Genomic DNA, 16,233 nt, shown 5'->3' on the forward strand with positions numbered 1-16,233 from the left:
AGTGTTTAAAATTAAATAAACCTCCCGCGAACGCCTGTTAGAGGTGCACAGGTAGAGGGACTGATTCAGCCTCTGCATTACTTTGCGTCTCTCACAGACAAGTAGACACGGTAGGATTCACACAGCAAGGACTCCTGCTGTGTTAATCCGTGGGCCATTAAGTCTGCAGTGGACCTTCTCGGACCACCACACACTACAGTGCATAATTCAAACCGGTAAATGCTTAGATAATGGCCGCTATATCTGCACCTACATACTGTGCATACAATTACTGAAGTTTATACTAATTTCTACACAATAATATCATTGTAAGTGATACATTATAAAGCCATTCTTATTTATTTTCTTTGGGGAGAAGGTAATTAAACAAACAAGTTTAGGTCTATGCAAATGTAGACCATTCATATTAAAAGAAACAATTAGGTTTATTCGTGTCTTGTGAGCACACAAAGTGAAAATACAGGAGGGACACATGCATCATTTCTTAATATAGTATAAGAGATGGGCACATTATTTTTGGCAGATTTGGATCCACCTCGGATCATCTGGTTCCTTTTGGTCCGCAGGTTTCAGATGATCGGTCTAAAAAATGATGATTAGCCTTTTGCCGATTTTATTTTTTTACACCGACAATCCATCCGCAAATTCTGCAATCTTCTGACAGATTTTAAGAATCCAATCTGTGGATTCAGCAATCCGTGTGCGGATTGTATCAAATGGCTGTTTTGGATTAATCCATGAGAATTGAAACTATAACAATCCATATGCAGATTTTACACGGCGGAACAGAGTTTGAATGGCAAATTCAGAAAAATCCGGGAAACAAATTTGGACTTGTTCACCCATCTCTATATAGCATTACTTTATCAGACAGATGAACATGGAGATAATCCTCTTAATCCACCTCTTCAGTATGTTTGTACTGTATGTGTACTAGTATGAATAAACAACTTGCACTAAAAAAACTTCCCTACAGCCTTCACAAAGTGCCTGAGTTAACCTGTATAGCATTATGTTTTCGTAACAAGTCTGAGTGGGTCAATCATATTAAGGAATACACTGCAAAAGATAGGATAGTGGCATTGATATCTGAAAGCTACACTGTTCAATTCATGTTCCTAATGTTTTAAAGGTTTACTGCTAAATATAAATATTTGGGTGGTGAAATAACAGGATGTTTTAGCTTACATACATTGTTACTTTGCCTTTACAAGCTTGTTGTCACATTTTTGGCATCCTGTGAAATTCAATAAAATATATTTATTATGTTAACTTAACATTTGCCTCTGCAGAGCCATGCAACTTAACCTCATTTCAATGTGGAAGTGGAGAATGTATATCATTTACCAATCTCTGTGATAAACATCAAGACTGTGAAGATGGTTCAGATGAAGCAAAGTGTGGTAAGAGGCTTCAAAGGGAAACTTTGAATATTATAAAAATAGAATTGTTACAAGTCTCAAAAAAAAAACCATACACATATTTACACTGGAGACGAATGACAGGTTGTATCCATGGGTAAAATTAACTGGTACAGTATGGTATTTAGTTGTCTGCTAATAGTTGCAAAAAATGTGTCTCTGGATATTTTGATAATATTTAAACTTCTACAGTATTTTTATTTTTTTACATTGTTCACTCTATTTTGAAATATTGTCTCAGAAAAAATAAATTAGATGTATTTTTTTGTAAAGCAGACAATAGCAAGTATGCAAATGGATTAATATTATGTTAGTTGCTTTAGTCTACTATCTGTATGTGATATTGCAGTTGATTATGTGGTTAAAATGCTGAACCTGATACTGTACAGGCATACCTCGCTTTAAGTACACTCACTTTAAGTACACTCGCGAGTAAGTACATTCGCGAGTAAGTACATATCGCACAATAGGCAAACAGCAGCTCACGCATGCGCCTGTCAGCACGTCCTGAACAGCAATACCGGCTCCCTACCTGTACCGAAGCTGTGCACAAGCGGGGAGACTATAGAGCCTGTTACACATGCGTTATTTACATCAGTTATGCACGTATATGATGATTGCAGTACAGTACATGCATCAATAAGTGGGAAAAGGTAGTGCTTCACTTTAAGTACATTTTCGATTTACATACATGCTCCGGTCCCATTGCGTACGTTAATGCGGGGTATGCCTGTATGTTGTTAATGTATGTACCTTGTTGGCTAATTTCTGCTGCACATACCTTCTGTCTGTAATGTATGTTCACCGAAAAAGGGCTAAGTTAGAATAACATACTGTAGACAAACAGCACCACCACTGCAGAGATTAGTAGCTAGTATGTATAAGTGTGAAGGGAAGATAAAGGAGACTCCTCAAATCCCTAGAGACAATTCTGTATATCAATAGGGTTCCCTGTACTCAGTTTGCTAGAAATTACCCAGAAATAGAATACGCTAAATATTTGCTATTTACTCAATGAAGAAATATATACAACAAATGTCCCCTCTAACCTCTATTTTCTCACTGTATATATTTGTTCTCCTGTGCTGTTTTGCTTGGGTGTATTTCCAGTCCATTCTTTTGTTAGTGTCTTATCTGTTCTATTTTCCCAGAGGATTATATGCTCGGCTAAAACCTTGCTCTTTAGCAATTTAAAGACACAGATCAGTGGACTATTTAATGTACTATATTGAACATTCTTTGATATTGTATTGTATGTCTTTATTTATATAGCGCCAAGTGTACTCAGCGCTTCACAAAGAATACAGTGCAGGGAATTATAATAATACAATAAGTGCAGCAAAATCAGACACTAGGAAAGGAAGTCCCTGCCCCAAAGAGCTTACAATCTAAGGTTTGAGGGGAACTTACCGAGACAACAGGTGAGGGAATAAGTGCTGTAGATGGCTGTGCTTGGCCACAATGGGTGGTAGGAGTGCCTGGGTGTGGGACAATAGCCATGAGTGCAGGTTATTATGATGCTTGATTTGTGGGGCGAGTTTTAAGGTTAGTCAGTATTAAATGAAAAGATGGACACCATTTGCGTGGGAGTAGATGGCAGTGAGGCATGAATGAGAGCAAGTGTGTATGTCTGGCTTCAGGGAGATCCCCAGAAGCAGGAAGGAGAAGATAAAGGGTGTGAATAGAGGATTTGTGTGGGTGTTTGTTTTATTGAGGGCTAAAGAAGTTGTTGGGAGAGAGGTGTATAAATAATGGCACAGTGGGGAGTGGGGAAGTTGGAGAGAACAGGGACATTAACAAAGGAGTGAGGAAACAGTAAACAGAAAATGCAATAGTGCTAGTGTTGCACAATTGTGCTAGCTATGCATAGTGCTTTTTCCCTGTACTATATATTTATTTTCCATTCACAGTGGGTATCTATGTTGAATACTGTACATTTATTGTGTGTATATATATATATATACACACACACACACACACACACACACACACACACACACACACACACACACACACACACACACACACACACACACACACACACACACACACACACACACACACTTTGTGAGCAAATATCAAATATTTGACATTCTTTTTCTGTGTCATTTCTAACAAAATGAGTACGGGAACCCTATGGATGTATATAAAATAAAATACTGTTCCTTAAAACATTGACATTAAAAAACACATTTTAGAAATTTGTATTTAACTGGTTTAGGCAACAATACCAGATGTATCACTGAAAATAATGATTTTTGTTAACATAATCCGTGTGCTGTATTTTGTATCAAGGTTGTCTTTTTATTTTTCAGAAATGTGTATAAAGCACTAACTATTGTGTACTGTAGGTAGAATAGTTATCTCTATCTCCAAATGCTGACGTAATTGGAAAACAGTCCATATTCACCACAATAATTTTTCTATTTGCAAAATGTATCAACGTCTCCATGCTGCAAAACTGAGCTAAAACATGGCACAACATTTTCTTCATTGATGCATGTGGTGCTATTTGTTGCTGTCCTTTCTGCCCAAGACTTTAAAAAACATTTGAATATATAAGCACTCAAAGCACAATGCATAATTAGGAGGTATAATTCACATAGGTGCTCAATACATTCTGGGCTTAATTAACTAAGCAGTCTTCTGCCATAAAGCACTTTCAGATCCGGAAAGTCGCTCATCTTCCAATGCTGGTACTTTTTGGTATCATATGGTAGAAGAACACTTAATAGATATGGGCCAATATGTTGTAGTTTGTATTATTCATACCTTCTTTAATCAGTCATTTATTGAACATACTAAAATTAGAGCACATTTGGTAAAAAGGTTTCATGTTGTAAAATAATATGTAACATTATATAATATACTGTAGTATTAGTAATAACATTGAGTATAACTAGTTTAATTGAGTATCAATAAAAAAAATAGAATCTGAAATAGTTAATGTATTTATATTGAATGGCAATGGTAATACTTAAAATGACAACTAATTAAAAACAAACTTTCCTGATTTCTGTTCTAGTGCGCCTTTTCAATGGTAGTACCAATGGATTGGTTCAATTCAGGATGCAAAATGAATGGCATACAACCTGTGCAGACTACTGGAATGAGGACATTTCTAATAATATATGCAATCAGTTAGGACTAGGGTAAGTAACGAAATCTACTGTCCTTCCTGGTCAGCAAATTAAGACTATATAATGTGGAATAGATTTGGTATGTTCAGGATTCCTTCTTTTAAGGAAGGGAATGCCTTTTAAATTTAGAAAATGTGTGTCAACATTTTAAACAGATTAGGGGGCCTATGCAGAGAGCAGCGCTATTTCAAAACTCGCCATTTTTTGGAGAAAATCGCGCAGAAAATGGCGAGTTACGAAAAACGCGCCAATTTTTTTTTTCTATTTCTAAAACTCGCCTCGCGGCTGGCGAGAACCTCCATCTCGCCAGTTTAAAAAATATCCTTATGCAGAGAGGCGCGAACGGCATCTAGCGGCTGTTCGCGCCAATAAAATGGCGCGATTGTCTCCTTTTTGCCTTGCCAGGAAAAGTTGGCAAGAAGCTGCCGCTCGCGGCCATAGCAAAGGGAAAAAAAAGGCGCAAATTTTTTTTAACACATTTCTGCAGCGCGCATCTCGCCAATTTAAACTCGCCACACGCATTCATGTTAAACATAGCAGAATTCGCACATTTCTGCATATGGAGAATAAAACTCTCCAAAAAAGCTACTTTTTATTAAACTCGCCAATTTTAAAATTCGCTGCTCTCTGCATAGGCCCCTAGGAGTAATTTGAAAATAATGTGATACTGTTGATCAATTCTCATCAGTTCATATTGTGATTTGTCTTTTCTTCGGATGACATACATCATTTTATTCTACATGCATTTATGATGTGAACATTAGCTGCATATTGTAGGGGAGGCGACAATAATTAAGGTTTTAAGGCCTACAGTATATAATGAAGGAATACTCAAGGAAAAGATGAAAAGCAGGTTCAGAACTGCAGTTTAGGCAGGAAAGAGGCAAGCAAGTATTTATAAGCACTGCAAAAGCAAGGGAGATATTGACTAAAAAATTGTTGGCTTTAATCTAATAATACGTTTTTGAATTGTTATCCTACAGTAGTAATAGTAAGTTTTTTATTTTGGTAGTTTAAGGCTTAGGCCTACAACAGACCCAGCTTCACTAAGATTATAAGACATTTGTTTACCTGGAAAAGGACACATTTTGGTTTGCAATTCCAAAAAGAAAACATGGTGTAGCTCGAAGAGTTGATACATTTTAGAACATTAGCATATCATAGCCATTCATGAGGCTATATATATTTATATTCTTATTTGCTTTTTAATGTATTCAATTAATGATTACAAACTACTTATATTTCCAGTGTTTTTATAAACACAAAATTTGATGGAAGATAAGAATCACTTCGTCCATCTATTCTGCTCATCCACAAACCCCCACCCTACCCGTGAAGTACTTCCTCACATTTCCTCTTAGCTTTTCTTCTTTGAGGGCCAATAATAAAGTTAGATGTTGTATATAATCATCTATTTTAATATATAGTACCACTGAAGTTCAATACAAAATGGATAAAACCGGATTTGTAGCACTATATTTAAAAAAAAAAAATTCTTGGTCTTGCACCAATACCAAGCCAGGTTTTAAGATATGAAAACTAGAAAAGGAACTACTGTAAAAAAAAAACAATAAACAGGATGAACAGATGTTTTATATTTGTTATATCAATCCATAAAAGCTTGTCCACTCACCACAGCATTCTTAATTCTGTATGTGTCATGCCTCATAAGAGCCTCACAAATCATAGTTATAGGGATTGTCTCAATATCTAGAGCAACAGAGCTTTCCTATTGAATGACTTAATACTTACACAAGTCAGAAAATGTACACAAAATAAGTAGATGTGTCTATTTCATTCCATGATTTAAAAAATAAATATCTAAATGGTAAAATGTATAACTGCCCAGTACAAAAATCTGAGTCTCATATTATTTTGTATCAATAATTGTAAATGTTAAGAACATCTTAGGGACAAAGCACTGTCTTAGGGACAAAACAGAATATAAACATGTAACATAAATTGACTTGTATATATGAAGTACAAAATATATAAAACAGCAAACATAAAAATCTGCATAAAACATACATATTTAGACATATGGATATGTATCTAAACCTATGTGTACCGATAACAGAAAAGCATTAAAAAAACAGAGAAATTGAACAGAAAATCATATTACAGTGTATATGTAGAGATGACTTTTGAATTAATAATTTCATTCATAGGATGTACATTTTTAAAATAATTCAAATCAAATTGTGTCATCTTCTACAATAATCCATCCCAAAGTTTTCACTGTGTATCAGACTTCTATCCCTACCACCCCCTCGTTTCAAAGTGGGTTGTGTTTCTGACCTCACAAATGACATTGAATTAGAATCCCAATCATGTTATTCTTTAAATGTTGTACCATAGTTGGTTTGGACACTTTTCAATTCTCATATTTCTACTGGAATGCAAAGCCGAACAAATGGAAGATTCAGAAACAAAAGCAAAAGGTAAAATATAATTAGTGGCAAAACCAAAACACCAGAGCCAATGATCACAATTAATGATAGTATCAGTAGATGGATACTGTAGTAGATAGATCAATTAAAGGGCATATCAGTAGATGTTTACCGTGAGCAGTCTTGTATTAAAAATATTGCATTATCATTATGCTAACCTGGGCAAAAGTTATCTGCAAGAGTCCTCAATATATGATTCTAACAGTTAAGGGGTGAGCTACCATAACATGAAGATGTGACGAATGTCATTAAATGTGAGCATATCATGGAGATTCATATTAAGCAGGCTTCAGTGTTGTCCTAGTAAAGTATGTGGACAAATATGTCGGTATTCTGCTGCAGCATTACAATTGAATCCAAAGGAATCGCTGTAATATGCAGAGGTGAACTAGGATATTAAGGTATATTGAGATATCTGGAGTAACTAGAGATATTGAGATATCAGGAGTAACAATGTCACATACTTCATTAGTATATTCATGCCTCCTCCCTCCATATTAATGCAATACAGTAGCGGCAGGGCTGAGTCTAACACTCACCTGGTTTGTCCTGCAGCTGCTTCCCGGCTGGCGCCGAACTTGGCTACGCGCCAGCCGGAGCTCCTCCTGACGTCCTCTCCCCCTTGTGTCCTCTCCCTCTTCGTCTCCGGGTCCCCCGGGTCCCCCTCTCCCTTCCCACACACCCCCCTACCCCTCTCCACCTTCGGGGAGCCCTGGGCACGCGCGCCATGCGCGCACGCACCCTTTGCAGCGTGACCGCGCATCAGTGACATGCGGCACGCTGCGTAAAAAAAAAAAAACCCCCGCGTCTCACGCGGTTTGCGGTGGCGGCCGCTGTAGGCTCAGCTGTGTCGCCACTGTACATTACATAATAATAAATCTCACTTTTATAATTTATGATTTCCTTCAACAAAGTACACTACATGACCAGGTTCATGTTTTGTTCACCTTTGTAGTTGAAGTCACTTTTTTTCACTAATTATAAATGTGCACCATTTATTTTTTTCATAAGTAAAATAAACCAAGTGATAAAATGTAGTACTTAAGTAATAATCCCTGAAAAACAGGGCCTTACTGGCCAATAATGCCCTGGCTGGAAGACTTGAAGGCCTGAGGTGAAGCCAAGGGACTTTAACCCAGCCAGGGCATTATTGGCCAGTAATGCCCTGTACTGAAGGGATTATTCCTATTATAGGCTACATGTAGGCTTTTTTCATAAACAATAGACCCTTTTGTACAGTTATATAGATTTTTTTTAAATTAAAATGGTAAATACATTAAAGCACCTCTATAAAACACTTACACTGTAGCTATCTATATCCACACACTACCGCCCCCTCTGTGTACAAACATACACACACAACAGCTCCACACACACACACAACACAACCTGCTGCTACACACAAACTCTGTAGCTACATCCAAACTGTGCTGCTGCTACACACACACACACAACACAACACACACACACGGCTGTTACTACACACAAACTCTGCAGCTACACACACACACAAACCCTGCAGCTGCACACACACAAACTCTGCAGCAGCCACACACAAACTCTGCAGCAGCTAGCCACACACACACATACACACACACACACGATAGACAGAAACTGCGGCTACACACACACACACACTGCCGACAGACACTTACTTTGCAGCAACAAATACACTCTCTCCCTCCTCAACTCAACTGTCAGTGGAGCTCTGTTCATGGAGGGAGGGGGAGGAGTCACTGCCTGGCTGCTGCTTCCTGACAATCCCCTTCCCTGTCTGAGAGCTGTTCCTGTCTCCTGACCAATCCCCTGTCCTCTCAGAGCTGTTCTGACAAAAGGAAACGCTGATTGGCTAGAAATAAAAACTTTTCAAGCTGCCAAACTTTTTGGACAATACTGAATGAATAATGCCCGGAATTTTTACTGAATGAATAATGACTGGAATTTTAACCAAATCAGAGAACAGGGAATTCAATAATGCCTGGAATTTTACAGCTTTAGCCTGTAGTTTGTATTAAACCATTATAACAGACAGGACCACTGAGAGGGCTGCTGGAGCCCAGAATTCCACAATGGCATGCATCAACATCCTTCATACAGTAACTGCCTGTACATGTTACATACTGTGTGTGCCTTCAAAGCAGTCAGTTTGAGTATGGTTGATGTTTCATGATACTGGCATTTTATATTAATTTTTTCTAAAGTTTGCCACAATGTATTATCTGTGCAGTAGTGCACGTGCAGTAATTTCATTTATGACCCAGAATAGAGGCATAATGCAGTTTTAAGTAAAGGCAAGTAAAGCTTTTAACCGATGAGTTTATGTGAGTATTTCAGAATTTTTAAATATGTGACACACATTGTTTTTCATCCAATTTGGTGACATTTTCAAAATAATGTTGAATGCAATGGTAATCTAGAAGATGGATATACGTTGTATATTTTAACTGAGTTTTTAAAAAAGAATATTTTTTCCAATCCAGACATTAATTTGTTACAAGTATTTTAAGTCAATATTAATGTAGCTGAGACCCTTGAGTGATAAAACTTTTTTTTTCTTCCCTTTCATGTTTCTTTGCTTAACAAGGCTAGAAAATATCAGTCACAGCCAGCCAATTTCTTTGGTGTAAGTGGACTTTTTGTGATTAGTTTAGTAACTTAACATATTCCTTGATCTAAATATGTAATTAGCTCTTTTCTTTGCCCTGTCATTTTAATATTTAATTACAGAGTGAAACTGGTAGAGAACTTGAAAGAGAATTAAACATAAGTAAAACTCCAGAACTGTTATTATTCATTAATTGTTAATATTAAAACTAATCTTCCATATTAGTAATGTGTCGTATGTGACTTTTCATTATTTGACCTTCAAGAATCTTCTTCACAATGTATTTTAGAATTTTGTATTGCTCCAAGCCATTTGTTTCATATGTAAACCCTGGGAGAACTCTAGTCATGAACACCATAGACAATAGTAGTTAAAGATTTTGTAAAGCCTCATACATTTCCCAGAAGAAGATGCATGGAGTTTATAATGACATGAAACATTTGACTCCATAAAGACATAGAGACCATGCTATAAGCGTTCATAATTTTTTTTTTTTTAAATCGCCAAGCCAGTCAAATCGCCTGTTTTTTTAACGTTGCCATCACGGTATTCAGAAAGCCTCGATTTTGTGGGAAAGTAAAATTCCCAAAACGGGTGAGTAGCCTGGCTTGTGAAGATCGCCTCTCTGAAATGGGCTTTCCCAGCGATTCCTTTCTGCTGCAGAGAGAGCTGCAGAGAGAGAGAGCCGCCTCTCCCTGCGCAAATCTCGTCCAACATGTATGTTTTTAATATACATTATATTACTAGTGTAGATGAGCAGGTGTTCTCCGGAGCAAAACCGCATTTATATCAGGTCCGGGGACGCTCTGCTTCCCGAGACAAGGCCCCGTTATGGGGTGCCGGTATCTCCTATGCATTTGATTTGTACGGTCACATGACGCAGGACATTTAAATGCATTGGAGATACCGGCACCCCATAACAGGGTCTCTATCTCGGGAAGCAGGGGTCCCTGGACCTCAAATCAATGCGGTTTTGCTCAGGAGACCCCCTGCTCATACACTAGTATTAAAATGTATATTAAAACAGCTGCTAGCCACAATAAACATTAAAAACAACACTAATACCCACCTCCTCTACCCCAACATGATTGATACCAGAGGCCGCGGGTGTCTGGGCGTCCTCAGGTAGTCTCTGCGGGTGCCTGAGGGCCCTCGGGTGGTCTCCGGGGGTTCTTGGGTGGTCCCCATGGGTGTCTGGGGGTGCTCGGGTGGTCCCAGTGGGTGTCTGAGGGCCCTCAGGATTAGTACCGCAGGCCAGCGGGAACCACCTGTGACCAATTTTTTTTGCAATACATTGAAATAAATACACCCCCCTCCCCTGCCCCCCAACACATACAGTACTGTAATGGGCAAAATAACAGCTCATTTGCCCATTATAAAATCCAACATTAGCCATCCAGCATAAATAAATGTTCTACTTACTCCTGCATCATGAAGGGTATCCTCATCAGCATACTCCAGGTCCATGTCCTCCGATGCCAGCAAGAATACATGAAAATACAATCTAATGGCCCCTTTATCACCTTAGCGGTTAGTAAACGCTATAGTTATTAAAGGTTAACCCACCCTCCCCTGCTACCCAGCCAGGAAGCCTAACCACCCAACCCGGGCCCACTATACCCACCCTCTACCCATTGATTGGTATAGTGGTACATCATACCCATATAATATGGGCATGATAAGCCACTATAGCAGTCAATGGTCACCATAATAAAAAAGCATGAAGGCCAATAAAAATAATAAGATATACACTAGCACCTAAACACCCCAATTCAAGAAATAAAAGCACTAGTCAACCAATCAATTTAATAAATAAAAGCACTAGCCAACAAAACAATTAATTAATTTTAACCAGTTACAAACAAAACAAATAATTATTTTAAAATGCTAACAAATACCAAAATGTACAAAAAACAAGCCATCCAAATTCCAAACAATTGAATCCGAACAATAAATAGAAAAGATTACAATCAATTCAAAACAAGCCTTTGCCAAAAAATGCATTGGCTGTCACTGTATTTATCTGTACCCTGTGCACAGATTGCCAATTGACTGACTAATGTATCAATCACAAACATAAAATAAATACAATAAAAAACATTTACATACATTCTATATTTTACTTACCTTTTAGAAGTCTTCACCCTCCGAAACCCGTTGTATCTGCAATCTCTCGTACCGCGACGTCATCACCAGAAATCCAAAGCCATACACCTTGAAGACAAGAATCCGGTAAAAAAAAAAAAAAATCCTCTTTCTTTTATCCTCTATTGTTGTCTTCTTTCTTCATCTGTCATTATTTTTTTGTCTTTTCTTTAATCTTCTATCTTCATCTGTCAATTCAAAGCCCAATGGTAAATACAGAACAGGATGTTCTCACTTCGACTTCTTGAGGTAAAATGAGACATACAGGCCTTATACAGGCCTGTGACGTCGCATTTTATGGTCAGATGGTACAGCTCCAATCCGATTGGATGCTATATCATGGGCCTGACACCTTTTTAATTTGTTTGTTAAGCATGTGACGTTATCTCCAAGGAAGGTATGTCATATCCTTAAAACCACATGGCATTACAGCCAATGGGATTGAAGATAACATTAGGTTACATTAGTTCAAAAGCATATGACGTCATCCCTTAAAGCGATGTCACATCCTTTTGAACTAATGTAACCTATCACATGGTACAGCAACCAATGGGATTGTCTTCAATCCCATTGATTGTAAAATCATGTGATATAACCATGTTGATTTACGGATGTGATGTACCTCCCTTGGAGATGACGTCACATCATTAAAAAAAAAAAAAAGTCAGGCACATGATACAGCGTCCAATCACATTGGAGCTGAACCATCTGACCATAAAACGTGATGTCATAGGCCCTATATAAAGGCCTGTATGCCTCATTTTAGATCAAGAGCTCGTCGGGTCAACATCCAATGGATTTACCATGGGGCTTTGTGGATTGACATATGAAGATAGGAGATTAAAGAAAAGATAGAAATAATTACAGAAGGTTATAGAAGATAAAAGAAGATTTTTGTTACCTGTTCCGGATCTTCAAGGTGGATGGCCAATACATTTTTTGGCAAATGTTTTTTTTCAATTGATTTTTGTTTTTCTTTTTCTGTTTATTCTTGTAACGCTGTGCTCACCACAAACAAGGTGGGACCCCGGACTGAGGTGGGAATTGGTAGTAATGCCACCCACAGCCCCGGGGGCAGGTCTGGAGAGTGGTTTGGTCGAGGTAGCCGGGTCGGGGTTGGAGAGGTCAGAGTTGTAGTAATACTTGCTGAGGTCAGAGTAGGAAAGGTCTGGATCGTAGAAGGTACTATTAGCCAAGGTCGGTATTGGAGATAGTAGAATAGTTGTTGTCAGAGTGCCAAGCAGGGTTGGAGAGATGCAGATGTTCAGAGGTAAGCCGGGGTCGGAAAGCCAGAGGTGCGAGTCAAGGGTAAAGCCGGGTTGGTACACGAAGCAAAATACAGCAAGACAAGGCAAGGCAAGACGAGACTGCGAAAGGCAAAGGAGAGGTGAAACACAACGATTCATGGATCTATGCTCAACCAAAGTGCCAGTGGTACTGCTGAGCATATATAGGCCGGAGTAACCAATGAGACGGGGGTGGAGCGGAGGCACGGCCTCAGCGGAAGTCATTATTGGTTTAGAGCGGTGCAGGAGACAAGTGGGAGTGAGTAATGTGATCAGTGTTGCCACAGATCTTGGTCGCACTGCACACCTGTCACGTGCGCGCACCACGAGCCGTCAACTTGCGACACAATCCGGAAATTGGACCTACCCCTGCAGTACCTGGTGATGTCACCTGTGCATGCTGTGCAGTCTGTGGATGTTTCCATAAAGGTAGTCTTGCGCGTGAATGGAGGTATGGTGGGAGTGCGATTCCTGAATCCTCACAATTCTTTGGCTTAATTTTTTTGTCATTTGGATTGCTTGTTTTTTAATCTCATTTTATATCAGTTTATCGTTTTTTATTTAATTATTTCTTTTGTTGGCTACTGGTTTTAATTGATGTGTTGCCTAGTGGTTTTATTAATTTTATTTATTTGTTGGCTTGTGGTTTACATTAATTTAATTTCTTTGTTTGTGCTTTTTATGTAATTGATTAGTTGTCTAGTGCTTTTATTTCTTGAATTTGGGTGTTTAGGTGCTTGTGTATATCTTTTATTATTGTGTATTTTTGGCCTTCATGCTTAGGGACCATTAGATTGTATTTTTCTTGTATTCTTTCTGGCAATGGAGGACATGGACCTGCAGTATGCTGATGAGGACACCCTTCATTATGGCCGGGGTAAGTTTTATATACTTTATTAATGCTGGCTAATGTTTTATTTAATAATGGGAAAATGAGCTATTATCCATATCTGGATAAGTTATTTTGCCCATTACTGTACTGTATGTGTTGGGGGGGGGGGGGGGAAGTGGGGTGTATTTATATAAAAGTATTGCAAAAAAATGTTGGTACCGCAGCGGTAACCACTTGAGGACCCCCAGACACCCGTGGGGACCATCTGAGTACAACCAGACACCCACGGCCTCTATCAATCATGTGGGGGTAGAAGAAGTAGGTTTTAGTGTTTATTGTGGGTAGCGGGGTATTTAGCCCTTGGTGGGTAGCTAAGGTAATGAAGTTGCCTATAAATGCATTTTTATTGCATGGGATTCATGCCGGGGTTCTCCGGTGCTGATAATAATGGGTAGTCGCTCCAGAGACCCCCGGCATCAATCCGATGCACAAAAAAAACATTTTTTTTCTTAGTCCTGTCTCGCCACTTCTCAGCAGGTTCACCACCTTCACGCCAACATTTCCTGGTGTGAGGATTTTTGGAGAAACTCGCCATTCTAGAGTCGCGATAGGACTCGATAAGCTAATCACGTCTACTAGAATTGCACGAGTTTCAGAACCTACCAATACATGGCTTATCACCGCTCACTCTGCGATTTTTTTTCCAGTCATACCGAGCCACTAATTGAGCCAGCGGTGCTCAAGTAGGGATATCCTGAAAACCTGGCCTGTTTGCGGCCCTCGAGGACTGGAGTTATGCAGGCCTGGACTACAGTAACTCTCAATGTATTACTTCCTGGTAAAATATTTTATAAATAAAAAATAAAAATAAAAAGTATAAAGTTGCAAGGCTGGCATCACAAAGTTTAAGATATGTCAGTATTGCATAGGATAGATGACTTTTTCTGTTAAAAATAAATACTTTTTAAAGAGCATGCATGCACTGTAGGCGGCACTGGGGCATAAGCAAACATAATTGTCTATGGCAACAACTAGTTTAGAGATCTTTGTTATATTTCTATTTCAATGTAATCAAGTACAATGTAAGGCCAATAATGTATTGCTCTGCCATATACAGTATATCAATAGTTAGCAACATTTTGCATGCATTTCTGGCAGCAAAGAGGTTAATTGATGTTTGACCAGATCTCATTTTGTCAAGGAACCAAGACCGTTATGAGATGCCATCTTCAGTTGGATAGACGTGAACACCACAAGCTTAACAAAACAACTGTTATTTGAAATTTCAGTGGGGATGGCCAAGAAAATTAGTTTGGATACCTAAAGAGCAGGATATTAAGTGAATGATGGACTCCCAAATGCGAGCACTAAATGTGAAAATTGTACAGTAGACTCATGGGGAAAGGGAGCAAGCGCTTCTTGCTTGACATAGTTGTAGATGCAAAGAATAGCAAAGATGATAGAAGCTAAAAAGGATCCAAAACTGTTTGGGTTAGACACATTGACATCGCCAGTATGGAAACATGTCAAGAATCAAGTAGGATTCAAGATTTTTCAACTTGGTAACAAAATGGGAAATTTGGACAAGTGGTACCTGCTATACATTTCTTTTTTCATTTTTGTATGATGGTGAGTCTCTTTGATGCCACATCTCCATTGGTACTGAATATTCCGTCTTTGCTTCAGTTAAATACATTTTGAATTTACCTGAAATTAGTTGCCTTGCCATGGTTAGGCCCTTCTAACATTGATAGAATGGAAGAGGTGGTGAGCACACATATGCGCTCACCACCTCTTTCATTCTACCAACATTTGAGAATCAAGGGATGATCCTCTCCAGGTTGAGCTGCAAAATTCACGAAGGGGTAGTTTCACTACTTTCATTTATTTTTATGTTTATTGTTTTGCTTGTGTAATTCTATGATTGTACTAAATAGTCAGGACAATAGTCATAACTTGTGAAGGGAGCACTGTAGTATTCTTCATCATCATATGCCCTTCGAACATTGAAGCAGTCAATTGCTGGGATTCATATATGAAATGTGTTTTAGAAGCTCATAAAAAACACGTTGCATCTCTCTTCTCAGGTAACAAAGGGGGGAGAAAAAACCATTGCCTTTTCATTTCTTTTCTTTTCCTCTTATCGACATTTAAAAGTACAGATGTAGCCAACTTTATCTTACTGATAATACAGATTATTGAGGTGTAATGCAGAATATTACCGTTTCCATAAGATTCAGTGGCAGTAATATAGTAATATATAGTAATATATCACAATTTGTCCCACCATAATGCAACAGAGGTTAAAATAACCCTGGCTACATCTGTGCATTCCACTTATCAACAGAGGTGGA

General features: G+C 38.5%; 1 protein-coding gene across 1 annotated transcript in view; it reads left to right on the top strand.

Moving 5' to 3' along the window:
* The window catches only part of TMPRSS15 (transmembrane serine protease 15), a 275,564-nt gene that overhangs the window by 181,127 nt on the left and 78,204 nt on the right, over positions 1 to 16,233 (top strand). The window contains exons 17-18 of the mRNA XM_075593956.1: positions 1,293 to 1,403; positions 4,447 to 4,573. Of these exons, the coding sequence (XP_075450071.1) occupies positions 1,293 to 1,403; positions 4,447 to 4,573 (238 nt within the window). The remainder of the gene's footprint in view (positions 1 to 1,292; positions 1,404 to 4,446; positions 4,574 to 16,233) is intronic.

The sequence above is a fragment of the Ascaphus truei genome, chromosome 3 (assembly GCF_040206685.1).
Source record: "Ascaphus truei isolate aAscTru1 chromosome 3, aAscTru1.hap1, whole genome shotgun sequence".
Lineage (NCBI taxonomy): Eukaryota > Metazoa > Chordata > Amphibia > Anura > Ascaphidae > Ascaphus > Ascaphus truei.